Source organism: Chionomys nivalis, chromosome 2, assembly GCF_950005125.1.
Source record: "Chionomys nivalis chromosome 2, mChiNiv1.1, whole genome shotgun sequence".
NCBI classification, from domain to species: domain Eukaryota; kingdom Metazoa; phylum Chordata; class Mammalia; order Rodentia; family Cricetidae; genus Chionomys; species Chionomys nivalis.
In genome coordinates, this window is record NC_080087.1 from 32,757,460 (window position 1) to 32,777,111 (window position 19,652).

Below are 19,652 nucleotides of genomic sequence, written 5' to 3' on the forward strand. Positions count from 1 at the left end.
GAAAAGGCTCAAGGGTTAAAAACATTGACTGCTCTTCTAAAGGTCCTGAGTTCAATTCCCAGTAACTACATGGAGGCTCAAAACCACTGTAATGAAATCTTGTGCCCTCTTCTGACCTACAGGCATACATGCAGGCAAAACACAGTATACATAATAAATAAATCTTTAAAAAAAGAAAGAAAGAAAATTATTCTGTGGAACCAACTTCCTCACGCTGCTTTGCACCTAGTGTTTAGACAGTGGACACGGTGTGACTCCCGTGAAATCATCATCTGCATTGCTGACTAGAGAAACGGGTGGCTCCGAGAGCCCTTGAAGACATGATGATGTCAGTTTAGCACATTATCTGTTTCTCATAATGCATCAGCAGTTGCCTTCAAGACCTCTCCTGAGTTTGGAATCTGAAATGTTTTGGAGAGCAGCAGGACTCCTGATCCATGGTATGCAAATGAGGACACTGGGGCTTGGTGAGTGTCAGCAAAGTCCTGAGGACAGGGGCAGTGAGCTCCCGGACAGGCTGAAGAGCATTCCCCTTGACATGGCTGCTGGGAAAAAGGAGCTTTTGATGTTGGAAAACTTCATAGGTGGAAAGTTTTTACCCTGTAACTCATATATAGATTCTTATGATCCGTCAACAGGGGAAGTATATTGCAAAGTACCAAACAGCGGGAAAGAAGAGGTGAGTGCATTTACTTAGAAAATGGAAATGTATTTACTGTGTTGACAAACTGTGGAATTATGTGGGGGGGAGGTGAAGAACAATATAGAATTTCATAAGGTCATTTATCTTGTGACTGGACATACAGGTATGAGGCAGAGTGGCTCGGCTTACTACGAACAGAAGAAAGTTATTGCCAACTTAACAGCTCTGAGCACAGTTGGTTTTAATTTTTGTAGTTCTCAGGCTATGATAGGTGTCTGGTGCAATGTATTGTTCTTAAGAACTATTGCCATATTAAATGCATCCTTTTCCACAAAGTGTCTGCTAGCTCCATGGATTTATAAAAATACATTTTAAAAACTTCAGTTGAGAACAATATAAAAAGCCCAGTACTTTATTTTAAACCACCATCTAATAATTCCTCGTATCTCCACAAATACCCAGTGAGGCAAAATCAGTCATTTGAGTAACGGAGCTGAAAATTAGATTCTTGTGTTTTCACCATACTTAACAATTAAAAAAATAGTTAATGACTTAAATTCTGTTCTTGTCTTTTCCTTTGCATTTTCCTTTCTTTTTTAGTTTTGAGGAATTAAGATTCTTTGGGGAATTTGGTAAAATATCGAATTCATTTGATTAGTTAACTTATTGCATGGAGAATAAAAAGTACCTACCGTGGTAAGTGTGGCTGATATGTGTATAGTTATCAAGTGAATGCTGTTTTATTCTTTTTTGGCACAGAGAACTAGATTATAATATCATTTCAGCCTTCCTATACTCAAAGCCTATTTTCTTAAAAAATTCAACTCTTTTCTTCATTGTTAAACTTTAAATCGATCTTCTAGAGTCTAAATATCACTTTAGACTTCTGTACTAAAGTTTACAAATATTGGATATCTTGTTAGTTAAATTGTAACCGGCAATTTTGTTTGCTTCCAATGACAGCAAGCATCTGCTCTTCTGCTCTTCCCAGTCCCAAGGTCCAAAGTGATGCTAAAAGTAACAAATCTAACAAAGGCAGGTGGAGTGTGGTAACTGCTGGCACTTCTTCAGGAAGTAGAAGAAAACAGATCTTCTCACTTCCTACTACATATAGCAGTCCAGTTTGCAAATATTGTGTGTTCCACAAATGCTGTGTCTTTGATGACTTTACAAGATATTTGCAAAATTGTGTGTGTGTTTGTCCATGTGCGTGAGAAAGAGCAGTGAGATATTAACACTTACAGATGCATTTCACACTTTGGCCACAAGAGGGCCTATCTGTTTTCACGTATTTATCCTTTGGAGCTCCCTACTCTTCGCCTTTCCAACAGAGGCCTCTAATCCGTGGGCCCGGCAAAGCCACCAGTTCTGCCACAGAAAGGGTTCTCAGCCCATGTGTGTCAAACACAGGGGTCTCATATCAATATCCTGCCTATCAGATATTTACATTACGGTTCATAAGAGTAGCAAAATTACAGTTATGAAGTAGCAACAAAAATACATTTATGCAACATTAGGAAAGTTGAGAACCACAGTGCTATATGGTGTCAGTTAACGGTCTTGGGGCCCACACAGATTGGGTCTGTATTCCCACACTGCCTGTGACTTCCGGCAAGTCACACATGATCTTTCTGTGCTTCAGCCTTCTTACTACAAAATAGCACACAATACTCTAGGTGTGAAGCTTTAAGAAGCGTTAAGTACTTTGTGATTTTGGTTAGAGTTCCTCAGATACGCAAGTCAGCCAGTGAGTGACTGGGTTAGTCGCTCCGCGCGCCTGTAACAGCCCTAGGAAGCAATCACATTGAGAACGTGAGACTGGACAAACTGTTAGCGCTGAATTAAGAGCTTTAGAGATTCGACACATCGCTGCACATTTCCTTTTCCACACTAGATCCAACACCGTGCATTCTTTGGAAAATGAATGAAAACTTTCACCTTTTAAAGTGAAAACCACGTCTTCCAAGTTGCTTGATGGCCGACTTTTACATACCTTGGTAGAGGTGGCAAGGTGGCGCTTGTTCCTTTCCCCTCCCCCAGCACTTGTCTTTGCATTTACCTCTGAACGGGAAGCTGGAGCATGGGACCCGCCTTCGATCTGCATGCTGTGGGAGACAATGGCTATGCTCAGTCCCTTTGTGAGGCAGCCTTAACCTCTCCTAGATCCCCATTCTGCCTGGCTGGCTTAGGCCTCGGGGCTGTTAGTGCTTTATCTGTGAAATGAAAGGCTGCGGTGGTGAAGGTAGCCAGTTGCATTTCTGTCCCTCAGCTTAGCTCTGTGGATCCCTCGGGGGTGTTGCCTGGAGCTTGCTCCTTTTAATGCAGAGAAGTGTGCGTTAAAAGCATGGGTGTGCCAAAGTGGGCCACCATTCACCTACACAGAGAGCTGGTAACTTGCAGTTTGGGGATGCTACAACTATCACTGCTGTAAACACGCCTGCATACATTTTCTTTGCATGAAGATAAGTATTGGTTTCTCTGGGATGAATGCCCAGGAGGGTGTTCCTGACTAAGAGTCAAGGCCCTGTCATGTTCTGCCCAGGTGCCCGTCTTTCTCATCCCCGTCAGCAGTGGATGACAGGGCTCTTTTATTTTTTTTATTTTTAATTTTTGCTTCCTCCCTAGCGCTTGGTATTGGCACTGTTTTATTTTGTTCCTCCCCCCCTTTTCTTGGTTCTGGGGGTCAAACTGAGGGCATTGGGCATGCTAGGAAAATGCTGTACCACCGAGTCTCACTCTCAACCCAGAATCTTTTTTTTTTTAAGATTTTTTATATTTTTATTATGTATAGTGTTCTGCCTGCGTGTATGCCTGAGGGCCGGAAGGAGGCGCCAAATCTCATTACAGATGGTTGTGAGCCACCATGTGGTTGCTGGGAATTGAACTCAGGACTCTGGAAGAGCAGCCAGTGCTCTTAACCACTGAGCCATCTCTCCAGCCCCCCAGAATCTTTTGATTGTTGAAACTGACTTCATGAGCATTTCCCTATGGCATATTTCCAAGTCCTTATTTATCTTTGGCATACATCTTCTGTCCCTTTTGCTCACATCTTTGTCCATTGCCTAATTAACTTGCTTGTGAATTTGCTGTTGAGTGTTGTAGCTTCTTTATATGGGGCATACCAGAAGCATCTGCCAGCTCTATGATGAGCAGGTCCTCAGGCTGCCCTTTGAAACTGCTGACTAGTCCTGTCTCTTCACCATGAAAGGTGCCAGCAGCCCAGATACTCCTGAGATCCTCCATTCCATCCCTGGTGCCACTTGGGCTGCTTTATTCGCAGAAGCTGGGGGCATCCTTGGGCTTATCTTTGGGCTTCTAGAAATTCATGCTTGAGTCTGGTCTAGTCCCTGTGCCACGGCATGTGAGTTGGCCTGAGACCAAATCCCTCAGGGGACCAGCAGATAGGAGAGGCTTTGGCACATGGTGTCACATGGTCTGCAGATCACTATGAACCCATGGTGGCAATGACTCAGAACTCAGGTGGTTGGATTTGCCTGAGCACAGCAGAAGGCAGAGAGCAAATGGCCCTTCCTTTGTCCTTATGCTGCTTGTTGGTTACATAAACACCTGTGCTGTCTATTTTGTGGGTAGTTTAGCATGAGGACATGTTGAGTAGCCAAACTTGGGCAGAATGACCACCAGGGATGAAGGGAGCCAAGGATTCCGGATGCTGCCGGCTGCTCGGGAGCAGGAGTGCTAAAGTGACCATCTCTGGTTTGCTCCTCAAAGATCGAAGCTGCAGTGGAGGCTGCCAGAGAGGCCTTCCCTGCCTGGTCGTCCCGGAGCCCCCAGGAACGTTCTCTGGTCCTGAACCGACTGGCTGATTTAGTGGAGCAGTCCCTGGAGGAGTTAGCCCAGGCTGAATCTAAAGACCAAGGTGAGGGGGGCTCCCTGGCAGGATCTGCCTGCCTTCCAAGCTCTTTTACCAACTGAGACAGGTGTGTCTTACTAAATGCTTACGAAACTGCAGTTCATGGGCTGCTAGCATCCCCACTCTACTTTGTCGGGTAACCTCTTGCCTTTTGGTAGACGGTTTACACTCAGGGCAAGTTAGTCATATCATCCTGTCTGAGGCGCCAAGCTGACCTACATATTGCTTATCAAGACAAAAGTAGAGATGGAGGCAAAAACATGCAGGATGCAGAAGGCCAAGTTTTGTGGCTGATATGCTCTGCCCCATTGAAACGAGACAGTGGCTGGACCCAAAGCTAAGTGATGGGGGATGCATCCTGCCAATTTAGTTAAAGGAGCTGCAAGGATCCACAGCAGAAAGTGGCGATAGGGAGACAGGAGGAACTCGGGGTGGCCATGGCATCTCCCTGTTCTGTTCTGAGGATCCCAGAGTAAAGACCATTTGGAGACCGGCTAGTTTTCTCATCTATTGTCACCATTCTACTCCCGTGTTTTCCTAAAGGCCTTGGGGATAGGGTGAATATGTAAAATTTATAATGTCTTTTAGTCATGTGGGGTTAAAATATACCTGCTATAAGCCAACCAACCTAAAGTTAGGAGGCAGCAGACAGGCACTCAGAAAGAGCAGGTTTCTTCCAGGTTAAGGTGGTGGTGCCCACCTGTGATGGCAGCATGTGGGGGGCTGAGGCTGAGGCAGGAGGATTGGGAGTTCCTGACCATGTGGGGTACACACACACACACACACACACACACACACACACACACACACACTTTTGCTCCTGTTCTGGGGGGAGTCCGTCTCCCTTGGCCACTGAAGGGCATCTGGGAGAAGTTTAAATAGACTCCCTCCTACCCCACCCAGAAACCAGAATCCTGGGCTGAGGGTCTCACTAGCTCTTCCGATGACTCCTCTGTGTGTGTGGAGGATGTTTAAGATATCTCCCACATTCATACGTGATGTTCGCCTTAAGCTGTTTTAACCCTGTTTCAACCACGTCGTTTCGAAGCTGCTGGCACCCCAGAGCCAGTGTGTGTGAAATGGCGTCATCTGGTAGCTTCACGATGAAAGCGAGGAGGTGTTCGCGGGACAAAGATGCTCTGGCTCTATTTTAGGTCCTCCGCACCTCATTCTATAACCTCACACCTAAATATTTCATCGCTTGAGCCAACCAGAGTCAACTCTGCGAGGGAAAGAGGAGCCTCCCACGAGCTGGAAATGAGCAGGGGGACAGATGAGGAGCGGCAGAGGCCAGCGCTAACTCCGTGGGAAACACAGGCAGCGTTTTATGGTGTCCATTTCCTACAGGGAAAACTCTCACCCTGGCAAGGACCATGGACATCCCTCGGTCTGCTCAGAACTTCCGGTTCTTTGCCTCCTCTATCCTGCACCACATGACGGAGTGCACACAGATGGACCACCTGAGCTGTATGCACTACACTGTCCGTACCCCTGTGGGAATTGGTAGGTAATGTTCCAGGAAAACCTGTGTCAGAATGCACAGAAAATTCTGGACAAGCACTTACTAGGGACAGAATATGGAAACGCAAGGGTTTGATTTTTCTTTTTGTTGAAAATTCGTTGACTTTAAAAATGATTTCTAGTTCATCCTCATTGTATCAAATTCTCCGCCTTTTCTAGAATCGTTGTCTTGGAGGGTCACAGGGAAAGGGGATGATATCAGGAGCGTTTTGTTTCTTATGATTGAAATAAGAACACACCAAATCCAGACAGTGCCAGGAAGGGACTGCAGGATTGCATCTTCTTCACGCTTCCGGATTCCGAAAAGCTGGGACAATAGGTCAATTTTCTCCTTATAGGATTCAATAATGTGAGAAATTTGGGTCAATAAATAAATGTGTAGTTCAGCTGGATGTACGAACTGGCGTGTTCCCAGCGCTTGGACAGGGGAGGCAGGAGGATAAGAACAAGGTTTTCCTTGGCTACACAGTGAGTGTGGGGCTAGCCTGGACTGCACAAGGCCCTCTCTTCAAAAACAAAGAAGCAATAAATAAATGAGTACATGCTCCTTCAAGTAATGCCTGTTGTCTGGTAAAGAAGAGTTAACCTTTTTGCCCCTTGCCCCTTGACTAAAGTGTAAGGTGTCAGAAATGACTGAGTGTAATCAGTAGATGTCGCTGTTTCCCTGAGAAGAAACACCATGCTTTACCCGCTGCAAACAGCAGGACAAGAAAAGAAAGCAAGTGCAAACATTTCACTGTCTAAGCCTCTAGAAAACATTTTCCAAGGAGCTGTAGGAAGCTCTAATCTCCTACTGAGAAACATATGAAAATATTTTGTTGCAAACACGTTCTGTAACTCTTAAAGAACAGATTTTTCTATGAGAAATTTAGTAGTATAAAATATACTTACTTACATAGGACAAAATTTAAAATAAAGTGATTTTTTTTTTTTGAGACAGGATTTCTCTGTGTATCCCTGCCTGTCCTGGAACTTATCTGTAGATCAGGCTGCCTATCCTGGAACTCGCTCTGTGGACCAGGCTGGCCTGTTCTGGAACTCCCTCTGTAGATCAGGCTGGCCTGTCCTGGAACTCCCTCTGTAGATCAGGCTGGCCTGTCCTGGAACTCCCTCTGTAGACCAGGCTGGCCTGTGCTGGAACTCTCTCTGTAGACCAGGCTGGCCTGTCCTGGAACTCCCTCCGTAGACCAGGCTGGCCTGTCCTGGAACTCCCTCTGTAGACCAGGCTGGCCTGTGCTGGAACTCTCTCTGTAGACCAAGCTGGCCTGTCCTGGAACTGGCTCTGTAGACCAGGCTGGCCTGTCCTGGAACTCCCTCTGTAGACCAGGCTGGCCTGTCCTGGAACTCCCTCTGTAGACCAGGCTGGCCTTGCACTCTCAGCATGTTTCATTCATAAGGGAGAACTTATATATGTGCAGGCTGTGACAGAAAATGGATAGTTTAAGACTAGCGCATAGAGATACATCCAGTCACACCCAACCTGTGAATGGGACAATTATTTAAAATTATTTAAATAATTTAATAAATTTAAATTGAATGCACAATTATTTAAAATTATTTAAAATATCCTGGGAGTCTTTGGGCTGCTTTTTAAAGTTAACTGATTGCATGTTCTTGAGGGTGAACTTGGCAGACAACCACATTTTGTCACAAAGTCCAGAGACTGGATGTCCCTTCTGAAAGCCAGGGGTGTTGCTCCCCAGCAAACCGCCATGGTCAGAGTACAGCTGAGCATGTAGAAAGAATTTGATTTTAAGAGCTTCTGCTGCCAGGCTGGATTTCGCAGCTTGTGCGTCAGAGTCCATCAGCATAACTGTTCCCTAGAGGAACATCAAAATCATCTTGTGCCTGCTGCACTCACAGTTTAGCAAGGCCTGGCCTTGAGTGTCTCGGTAACAGCTGGTTAGAGACAGAGGAGGGAAACCCGTCCGGAACCAGCGACCTCGCTGCCTAATACTGCACTGCTCCCAGGCTTTCTTTAAAAAAGAAAGGTCAGCCGGGGCAGTGGTGTGTGCGCCTTTAATCTCCCAGTACTTGGGGGGCAGAGGCAGGTGGATCTTTGTGAGTTCAAGGCCAACCTGGTCTACAAAGTGAGTTCCAGGACAGTCAAGACTATTACACAGAAAACTCCTGTATTAAAAAAAACAAAAATAGCCGGGCGTTGGTGGCGCACGCCTTTAATCCCAGCACTCGGGAGGCAGAGGCAGGCGGATCTCTGTGAGTTTGAGACCAGCCTGGTCTACAAGAGCTAGTTCCAGGACAGGCTCCAAAACCACAGAGAAACCCTGTCTCGAAAAAACCAAAAAAAAAAAAAAACCAAAAATAAAATAAAAATAGAAAGTAAAGCTCAATCTACAAACTTCAATATGCACTCTCTTCAGACCGCTTTGACAAGTCGTCAATAGCCTTTAGCCCTGGAGCTTCTGTTGCCCTGGTTCCTAATTATAGTCATGGCTTACCAAGAGGATGGTACATGTATTGACTTTGCTATTGTAAGGAGCGAATTGCCTGTAAGGGTTTTAGAATAGCCTTTCCTGAAGCTGGCTACCAGTAAGTGACATTTGAGTTTCCGGGCAGCAGGGAATCCTGCTAGAAACACCACCTAGCTGGTCTGAGGCATGGCCCTGCTTTTGCTCTTGTCCCTTAGCTGGTTTAATCAGCCCTTGGAATTTGCCACTGTACCTGCTGACCTGGAAGATAGCTCCGGCCATCGCTGCTGGGAATACCGTAATAGCCAAACCCAGCGAACTGACTTCTGTGACTGCGTGGATGTTGTGTAAATTCTTGGATAAAGCAGGTACCAGGGTGTGGTGGGGGCAGGGAGGAGGCACGGAGTTAGGGCAAAACTGCCAGAAGCCACCTTCACTCAGCGCCGACTCCAAAGATGTCTTTTGATTTTGTAACCCTGATACTTTCTGGCCATGTCTTCATCCACAACAGGGTTCTCTCCTACTGTCCCTTCCTTCCCTCTTTAACTCTAGCAGGATGTTACTCACGAATAGCATCACCCCATGGGGTGAAGGCTGTGCAGTAAATATTGCAGGCTTAGGGAGTCCTGATAACATCAAAGACACCAACCAGTTCAAGTTATTATCATCAACAGTCACGTTAGATTTAAGTCTGAGCTACCAGTCAATCTTGGAAGTTGAGTACCACTAGATTTGTACTGGTTACAATGACCTCTAGATTCAGCCATTTCCAAGGGATTTAATATACACCCGCCAGCTTCGCCGTATTTGGGGCAGAAGTGGATAGGCCATAACACCCACTAGTTTGTTCCTCATTTTCTTTCAGCTCACTTAGGCTGCCTTCCTGGTTTCATTTGGGATATAATTCTGCGTGGAAAAGCCTGACATTTAAATCTCAGCAAGTGGCCTTCGAAGAGGTCTCTTTCTGTTAGAATCCTTATCTTGTGAACCCCTACAGCTAGGGTGGGAATGGTGACTGGGTCGTTGGAACAAATTTATCACCCTCTGTCTGGGCCAATATGCTACGTGCTTACTGCCTTTCGGCACAAAGAAGCCCCAGTAGGCTCTCCTGACTCCTTAGGATGGGCAGCAAGTAGAAGCCTCTTTCTCCCTTTCTTTTTCCTTCCTTCTCAACCTCTGTCCCTCCCTCCCTCCCTCCCTCCCTCCCTCCCTCCCTCCCTCCCTCCCTCCCTCCCTCCCTCCCTCCCCACTCCCTCCCCACTCCCTCCCCACTCCCTCCTTCTGGATGCTTCAGAAGAAGAAGCATGCACATTAACTTCCAGTGGAGTTTAGCCAGCTCTTTGGGATTTTAATGATAGGCTAAACCTGGGCTTGTTTGGAGAATAGCGCCGGTCCTTGTTGGGAGGAATGAGGCCTCCCAACCAGTCTTCGAGATGACCTATATAGATGCCCCAGGCCCCTAGAAGATGGAGACCATGCCCACCCTCCCATTTCCCAGATGCACCCATTCTTCGTTATAAGCAGGCCACCTTCTAATTCCATCCTTTGCAAAGCCAAGTCTTTGGTGTGCACATGGGCATCAGTCATTTCTTGCCAGCTTGGTGACTGCAGGTTCTTAGAGTGGAGCAGGAGCGGCCCTCCTTCTAGACTTTTCTTTGCTCTTCTACGTGGTACACAGCGCTCCTCTAGCTGTGATGTATAAACCAAGGTTGGCCTAAACTAGACTGGATAAATGTACATACTGTATAGTGGTAGAGTGCACTTGACGGCTATCCTTTTACACACGTGTGCATCCACGTGAATACACATTCAGGCACCTGCATAGCCTTTCACCCCCACAAAGAATTTAATCCCCAAAAGAGGTAAACGTATACATGTAAATTTAGGTCTCAAGGGTCTTGCTGTAGAAACAATCGAGGCACCTATTTTTGGATGTTCTTGGTATTTGTTTCATGATTTGGGGTGGCGGTGATGCTATAGGGAATCATGGGCGCCGGACCTTAAGTCAAAAATTACCCCGTCTGGGACAAGGACCCCTCCTGCTTCTCTGGGCCAAGACAGTTGATGTCTTCACATCTCTGCAGGTCCATACAGCTGTTTACTGAACACTGTTACTCTGCTTTGCAACTTCTAAGTATCAAGTTGGAGCGAGTGCCCGCAGCACGGGACGATGCTCAGATTGCCTGACAGTGCCTGCAAGTCAGCCTCTGGAGCTTAGTCAGTTTTATAGAAGGAGTTTCTCAGCAAGTCCTTTACCCTGCATCTTTCCAGGCCAGCAGGCAGATTCTCTAAGAGGAGATGACTCTGCAGCATTGGCTTTGCTGTTATACATCAGCCAGTATAAAATCTCCAGCGGCTGTCAAACCCACTCCCCACCCTCCCAGCTTTTGGAGTCCCAAAGGAGAACCTCTATGTCTCTTCAGCTGTCCTCCATAAACCCAGGAAAATCCGCTGATTTTATTTCCCATCCAGGTGTTCCACCGGGTGTGATCAATATTGTGTTTGGAACGGGGCCCAGGGTTGGTGAGGCCCTGGTGTCCCACCCAGAGGTTCCCTTGATTTCCTTCACTGGGAGCCAGCCCACAGCTGAGCGTATTACCCAGCTCAGTGCCCCCCACTGCAAGAAGCTCTCCCTGGAGCTGGGAGGCAAGAATCCTGCCATCATCTTCGAGGATGCCAATCTGGAGGAGTGTATCCCAGCAACCGTTCGGTCCAGCTTTGCTAACCAGGTATGAGTCCCGCTCACACAGGCCCTGTCAGGTGGGATCTATTTCGACACAATGCCAAGTCCAGGGAGTTTGGTGATGGTCCTGCTATTTTTTTCTGCAAGTAAGATCAGTTATAGTGTTATCCTGACACCCAGGAGTGGCCTGGTACAGTCACAGCTTCTTTTTGTCAAGTTCCTCCTCTTGAGTCACACAACTTTTATCAAGTACCAGTCATGGGCAGAATGATGGATTCTGCAACTCTAAGCATCTCCATTTCTTTATTTACACAGTCATCTGTCTCCCCTTTGCACCCACAATTCCTACTAGTAGATTTTCTTCTCTCCCCAAAGTATCCCTGGTGCCTTTACACTCCGAGTTCCTGTTTCTCGTAACATTCCAAAGCAAGTTTCACCTCAGGCCACCACCATTGCCACTTCTATTATGATTACATCACAGATATTTCTGAGGCCTCCATCATTTCCGTCAGGTTCTTCAAAGTCACAGCCTCCCAGAGGAGTAAGAACCCTAGACCAGAGTCACTGGGCAACACCTTTTCCCACAGATGGAAACGATGTCTCCATTTCTTTACCTTTACGGTAATTTGAATGATGCTACCTTCCAAAGGGCTTCTGGGGATGCTTAGTGACTTTCAATTAATGTTTTCATAATAATGGTAAATAGTTATTTACCATAATTTCCAAAGAAGATAGCTAGAAATGTAGTGTTTGGGTATTGGTAGACAATTCGATATTCTAACAAAAATGATTTAATCATTAAAATTAGCAAACGTCCAGTAAACACTTAAACTAGTGATCACGCACTTCAAGACATCGAGAGAGGCACACACTCTGAGAACTGAGATGAGGGGAAGTGGGCTGACAGGTTGTATAAGGTAGCCGCCTGCTAAGCAAAGGGACACAGACAAAGATGAGGGTCCTTTTAGGATTTGGCTCAGCCCACCAAACCTCTCTTGGGGGAGAGGGGTATGTTAAGGTATCAATGAGGAAAAAGATACGGCTAAGCCAAGGCAACAGATGGATTTTAAGCAAACTATAATAGCTTGCTTATTTGCTTTAGCTGATTGACGAGTTCCAAACGGAGTCTATTTTCCCCTTAATTGAAGATAATTGGCTTCAGGGAAGGGAGGGGTAAACTCTCAGCGTGACCTTGGGTGTATATTAATTCAAAACTCCGTATCCTAACTGTGAACTGAGAATACTAACACACTGCAGAACTTTTATGGAGAAAGTAGTCAAATCAGTGCTTGGCATGGCGTCGAGATTCAGTGAATGAGCTCTTTCTCTGCTCATTCCCTTTGGAGTCGTCCTTTCTGCGATCTCAGTGTGAACTATGTCTTCCTAGCATGAAGTGATGGGAAACTTGGTGAAACTCTCAAGTCTCTCCACCTTCTGCATAAAGAACTTATGCAAATGAACCCAACAGGTGTCTGGCCATCTTCCAAGTCACATAGGCAGATGGGATAGTGGTGCTATTGGGAAAAGAATGTATTATTTCAGAACATTAACTGCTTAATTTGGACAATAAACCTTTGTGCAAATACCAAGATAATTAGATGCATTCTGTTCCCTAGGATTGTTGTAAACACCAAATATAAATGTGATAAAAATGTTATTAATATTTGTGCATTCATATACTTTCATACATTCTCCTTTGAAATGTTTAGATGTGGTTTATAAACTATTTCGTATTTAAATGACAGTTAGAATTGTTTTTCTCCCCAAAGTGTACCAGGACATATCCCTGAACACTCAGCATCTCTCTTTAGGTATGCAGTGGGCATCGGAACTTAACAAGCCCACGGCACAACTCTTGCTCTTCCTCTCTCCCCACGCACTGGAAAATGACTCTTCTCTTTGCCTCCCGTTTGTCCTTTCATGGAGAGGCATACTGTCCAAAGTGGTGCAAAGCCCAAAGCTTGGAACAGCCTTTTCTTGCTTTTTTCCTTGTACCTATGTGTGATCTATAAACGGATCTGTTGGCTCTATGTTTAACACATATTCTAAAACATTACCGTTCTAGTGTATCCATGCAAATCTTCTACACTTTAGGGGTCTCACACCAATTAAGAATCCTGAATTTGGTGGAAACATACATCTTTGCTCCCCTTCCACTGATACCTGTCCAGTAGAAGCTACTTACATTGATTTCAGCCTTTGGAATATTCCCCACACTCCTCACTCGAGCTTCCTTCTGTTTTAGTTTTGCACACAATGTTGTGAATGATCATCTAGAAATGTAACTCTCAGGGTCAGGGAAGATAGCTCAACTGGTAAAGCACTTGCCATGCAAGTATGAGAGCCTGATTTAACCCCCCTAGAACCCACTTAAGAAAACCAACCACACAGTGTAGTCCTAGGGTTTAGGAGATGAAGATGGGTGGGTCTTCTGGTGCAGGAATTACTCAGCCTGGCCTTCTCAGAGAGCTCTGTGTCACTGAAATGACCCTGTTCTAAAAAAACAAAGCACCCAAACAAGCAACCACAAGAAGAAAACACAAGGCAAACTGCTCCTGAGTAATGACACCTGAGGTGGTTCTCCAACTTCCACATGAACACACACACTACACAAACCCCCCACATGCACACTCATACTCACATTATGTATGTGATGTGGGATGTCCTTCTGTATATGTGTTGCTTTTATTGGTTAATGAATAAATCTGCTTTGGCCTATGGCAGGGCAGAATTTAATCTGGCTGGAAGATATATATATATATATATATATATATATATATATATATATATATAGAGAGAGAGAGAGAGAGAGAGAGAGAGAGAGAAAGAGAGAGAGAGAGAGAGAGAGAGTAGGTGAGGAGACAGATGCCAGATTCTTACCTGTAAGCCACAACCTCATGTTGATTAAGAGAAATGGATTAATTTAAGATGTAAGAGTTATATAATAAAAAGCCTGAGCTAACAGGCCAATCAGTATTGTAATTAATAGTTTCTGTATGATTATTCATGTTTGGGCAGCCAGGAATGAATGAGCAGTCTCTCCCTACAAATGGCGCCCAATGTGGGCCAGTATCTTAAAGGTTATTGGCTAAAGGAGTTCCCACAGCACATGTTTCACATATATACATATGTAGAAGAAGTGGCGGGCCGCTTCCTGCCATCCAGCTCCTGACCGCCTGGCTAGCTTATGCCCCGAAATAACAACAGACAAATTGTATTCATTTAAACACTGCCTGACCCATTAGTTCTAGCCTCTTATTGGCTAGTTCTCACATCTTGATCAACCCATTTCCAATAATCTGTGTAACACCACGATGTGGTAGCTTACCAGGAAAGATTCAGCATGTCTGACCTGGCGGCTGGCTCTATCACATCTGAGTCACTTCCCTTCTTCCTAGCAGTCTGTTCTGTCTACTCCACCCACCTATGTTCTGACCTATCAAGCCAAGCAGTTTCTTTATTAACCAATGAAAGCAACAGATAGATATTAGACACTTCCACATCATAAATATACACACATGCACATATATACAACACATATATATATAATAAATACACATGCATACACACATGCATTCACATATCATACATATACCCATACATACATACAATCATATACACACAGACACAATATAAATCTGATCACATTACTCTGTGGTTTCCTTTCCATGATGCTGAGAGTGAAGCAAAGTCCTTCTGAGATTTTAAGACTTTATTTCACAGTCTTCCCTTCACTCCCATCCTCAGCCCACTCATCTGCTTGTCACCTACACCAGCTTCAGCCCCACAGTAGGTTCCCCACTCTAACCACTGGAACCTCTCTCCTCCCAGTCTTTACTTATACACCTTCTTCATATCAACCAAGAGTCCCTTCAAATATCTCCTCTGTAAGTGCTGCTCACCGGTTCCTTCACCAAAATCCTTAATGTTATCATTTGCCTAGCAATCCTCTATTGTTCTGATAAGTCTCTGAAGTCGTATCATGTAGTGGATGTTTATTTCTGCTCTTGTCTGTCTTCCTGTGAGATTATGTGTTCCGTGTGGTAGGAACTAGTCCTGCTGACAGCTGGATCTCATTGCCTGGACCAGTGCCTGATACATGGCAGATAATCAAAAACATGAGGCATCTATCCATGAAAAAGAATGTCCCCATCTTTATCATTGTCTTCACTCTTGGCAGGGGGAGATCTGCCTCTGTACCAGCAGGATCTTCGTCCAGAGGAGCATCTATAGTGAATTTCTGAAGAGGTTTGTAGAAGCTACCAGAAAGTGGAAAGTTGGGATGCCCTCTGACCCGTCAGCCAATATGGGTGCTTTGATAAGTAAAGCACATTTGGAGAAAGTAAGTGATCTCCATCATGTATGGTCCAGAAAGTTCTTATTTAAAAAGACACTGAGAGGCTGGGGATGGTGGTGCATACCTTTAATCTAGCACTTGAAAGGCAAAGGCAGGTGGATCTCTGAATTCCAGTCCACCCTTGTGTACATAGTGGGTTCCAGGACAGCCAGAGCTGCATAGTGATCTTCTAAGCCACATAGGCAGAGGAGAAACTCAGGGGGGCTGGAGAAGTGGCTCAGTGGGATTTAGATTCTAGCACCCACATTGGGAAGTTTTAAATGTTTGTAACTCCAGCTCCAAGGGATCCAACTCTCCCTTCTGGTATACATGGTCACATGCACACACATACACACATACATAGAATAAATCAAGTCTTAAAGAAAAACTTGGTATAAGCAGAGGACACATCAGGCTTTGAAATATTACTTTTGAGAAATTATCAGCTATGGAAAATTGTTTCTCATGGACCAAGAGTAGAAGGGAACCCTTCAGACACTTACTTGAGCCTCTCTTCCCCCTCCCTAGAGCAAATAATTCCCTCTGAATGAGATCTTTTCAGCCCATCCTATATAAAACTACACTCCCTAGAATGTCCCCTAACTCTCCAATGCTTTATTTTCCCCATGTTTCTCTTTTAGGTCTGTTTTATACGTATTAGTGTTTTGCCTGCATGTGAGTCTGTGTACCATGTGTATGCCTGTTACCTGAGAAGGTCAGAAGAGGTCATTGGCTATTTAGGGATGGTTGTGAGCCATCATGAGGGTTCTGGGAACTGAACCCAGGCTCTTGTCAAGATCTTCAGGTGCTCTTAACTACTGAGCCATCTCTCCAGCTGGCTCCACTATTAAGACTGTCAACACATAACCTGTACTTCTTCCCTTAGTGTCTGTCTTCCCTCAAGCAGAATGTGGTCAAGTTCATTCACTGCTGTGTCCTGAGACTAGAAAATCTCAAGAAGCACAGTGGTGCACAGTATTCATTGGAAGAGGGATTATAACAATGTGTTCTGGGTTTCAGAACTTTATGCCACAAACTCAAAGTTCCAATTTTCCTTGAATAGTCTCCTTTTGGTGGTTGGCTTAAAGTACTTGGAATCAGATCTAGACCCATGGGTTATGGACATCTCTCTTGCTGGGATGACTCAGCGTGGCCTCCAAATGGAAAATAAACTCAATTACCCAGCCTCCATTCAAGAAAGTATTCATGTCATTATCTCTGAGTCACTGGGATAACTTATGAAATAATTTATTTTACATTATAATCAGCTATACTGTATTGCCTAAATTTGTTTTTATAGTGTAATCAGCACTAAGACTAGAAACATTTTTTTTCCAGAATCTCAGATACCGAAGGCTTTTGGGCCTTTAAGTCTTACATATCATTTGTTTTCCACTTCCTTTGAAACACTTTGATTATGTCTTTGAGAAATGCATACATTGTATTCTCATCATATTCACCTGTCCCCCAATTCCTCCAAGTTTCATCCCACACCCACCCACATTTGTGTCTTCAGTTTTTACCCGATTAAGTCCAGAGTGCTGCCTATGTACTCTTGGAGGCGTGGCCATCCCTTGTAGTGCCCTCAATCTACCAGGAACTATACCTTTAAGAAAGCTAACTCTCCCTGTCCCAGCAGACATCAGTTACTATAGCTACTCAGCTGGGGGTGGGACTTCCTCCCTCCATGCTGGAATGTTGATTGGCTAGAGCTAGGGCTGGTCTTGTGTGTGACCTCACATGAGCAATTGCTGTGCTTTGTCCAGAATGTACTGTTTCATGTAGTCAGCCTCTGGCTCTGGCTCTTCCCGTCTTTCTGTTTCCCCCCTCTGCAAAGATCCCTAAGGAGGTGGTGTGGTATGGATGGTCCATGTATTCTCTGCCCTAAAACAAGCTGTGGACCTGTGTGTTTATTACCATCTTCTGAAAAAAAAGAAAAAAAGCTTTTCTGATGAGGATTGAGAGATGTACTGATCTATGGTTAACAATAAACCATTAAGAGTCATTTAATACTATGTTATGCCTCCTTAACAAAATAATAATAGTAGATTCTCCCCTGGGGCCAACGGCCTCTCTAGCCACAGGTTCTTGGAACTGATACTAGTACCAGATAAAGGATTCCTTTTTGTAGAGCAGATCTCAAATCCAACCAGAAGATGGTTGGTTACTCCCATGATATGTATGTTAATATTGCACCAATGAACATATCTGTGTGAGTATTGTTATTGTAGCCTACAGCGTTTACAGATGGGCAAGAGAGATGATTATTTTTCTCCTCTTGAAGTGTGTGCAGCACTTTCCTTCGCTATGAAAGCTAGCCAGTAGGGATGAAGCTTTCACATCAAAAATAGCTTCATTTCTCCATGTTATATAACTTGAGTATAGGATGTTTTCAGTAAGACAGTAACCAAAAGTAAAGGCAATGGTCCATAATATTTGGGGGTTTATGAGACCTGACTGGTCAGTAACTTCAATATAGGTAATTTATTTCTGGCATTGCACATTTTACTTGTTAGCCTGTGGTGTCTAGTATGAGCATTGTCAGCCCATTATAGGGAATTTCCAACTTCTTACAATGAACACACTTCTATCCCCTGCAAACACACACACACACACACACACACACACACACACAGAGTTCTGTACCTAACTACACGGTATGTCTGAGTATGGATTAAGCTTATTGTTTATTGTTTACTAGATGCATGAACCTTGTATACTTCCTGAGGCACAAATGGGAGATAAAAATAGCTGATAGAATATAAAAAGAATTGAGTGACAATACATAATATTACTTATATTAGCGCCTGATATTTAGGCATGAGATAATCTCCCTGCCAATTACATGAGGGCTAAACATGTAAGTTTGGGGGAACTCCTCTGCCTTTAGGTTTTGCACCCGAGTGATGACATAACCCTAGCTCCCTAAGCACTGACCTTGTATTGCTTTTCAATTGATCATTAGAGAATACTGATTTTTCTGCTGATGTGTGTAAAACACCAAATGGCAAGAGGCTTGTAATTATGGTTTTCTTTATATCCTCAGGTCAGAAGCTACGTGATGAAAGCTCGTGCCGAAGGGGCCCAGATTCTGTGCGGTGAGGGTGTGGACCAGCTGAGTCTTCCCCTCAGGAACCAGGCAGGCTACTTCATGCTGCCCACGGTGATAACAGATATTAAGGATGAGTCCTGCTGCATGAAGGAAGAGATATTTGGTCCAGTGACGTGTGTTGTCCCTTTTGACAGCGAAGAGGAGGTGATTAAAAGAGCTAACAGTGTTAAGTACGGGCTGGCAGCTACAGTGTGGTCAAACAATGTGGGGCGTATCCACCGGGTGGCTAAGAAGCTCCAGTCGGGTTTGGTCTGGACCAACTGCTGGCTCATCAGGGAGCTGAACCTGCCCTTCGGAGGGATGAAGAGCTCTGGAATCGGAAGAGAAGGAGCCAAAGATTCATTCGACTTCTTCACTGAAATAAAAACCATCACCATTAAGCACTGACTACCCCTGTAGAGAAGCAGCTGCGGCCAATGCCGGACAACAGAGACTCACTGGTGGGCTGCAGTAGACAGAAATCCTAGTGTGTGTCCAGCCATGCCTTGACTTGCCAGGAGACTAGCTCTTACTGACCTTCACTAGCTGGTATTTTTACCATCTTGTAAATAAAAAAAAAAAAAAACTCAGTTTTTGATGTGGAATGAGAACAAGGTTTCTAAGGAGGAGACGTAGCAAGCTAAAAAGCTGGCTTGTCCTCATGTCGTGGCTGCATAGATGCCATCGTTTGACTGGATTCGAGATTTTCATTTACAAATAAATGGCAAAACAAAAATGAAGGCCTACAAAGCTGGAGACCAGAAAGTTGGCTTGCTGTCCAAGCACGAACAACTGAGTTCAGATCCCCAACATCGGTGTAAAAGCCTAACATGGTACCATATAATACCTGCCACATACATGTGCGCACGCACACACACATACAGACACAACCACCACCACCATCATAAACAACAACTGCAGCAAACCTGAAGAGGTCAGCCCCAACCCCCATGATTTTTTACACTGATGAAGCTGTGGAGATGGTCGCCTTAACCCCCTAGCCACTGGCAAACTGATTGAAGCTTGGCTGACCCCATTAATATCAGGAAGTGATGGTTGTGAGGAGCTTGTAAGTGTC

General features: G+C 44.7%; 1 protein-coding gene across 1 annotated transcript; it reads left to right on the plus strand.

The window, feature by feature from the left end:
• The first annotated feature begins 538 nt into the window (after window positions 1-538).
• Aldh8a1 (aldehyde dehydrogenase 8 family member A1) lies at window positions 539-19,004 on the plus strand. Its single transcript, XM_057759578.1, has 7 exons — window positions 539-679; window positions 4,373-4,520; window positions 5,862-6,017; window positions 8,683-8,832; window positions 10,937-11,193; window positions 15,328-15,489; window positions 18,530-19,004. The coding sequence occupies exons 1-7, from the start codon at window positions 539-541 to the stop codon at window positions 18,980-18,982; spliced, it is 1,467 nt and encodes a 488-aa protein (XP_057615561.1). The 3' UTR covers window positions 18,983-19,004.
• The last annotated feature ends 648 nt before the right edge of the window (window positions 19,005-19,652 follow it).

Bases quoted from the DNA above. Each gene is read 5' to 3' on its own strand.
- Aldh8a1 (XM_057759578.1), top strand. From the start codon at position 539: ATGGCTGCTGGGAAAAAGGAGCTTTTGATGTTGGAAAACTTCATAGGT. The intron at 6,018-8,682 runs GTAGGTAATGTT...CTTGTCCCTTAG, and splicing joins CCGTACCCCTGTGGGAATTG to CTGGTTTAATCAGCCCTTGG. The intron at 8,833-10,936 runs GTACCAGGGTGT...TTTCCCATCCAG, and splicing joins TAAATTCTTGGATAAAGCAG to GTGTTCCACCGGGTGTGATC.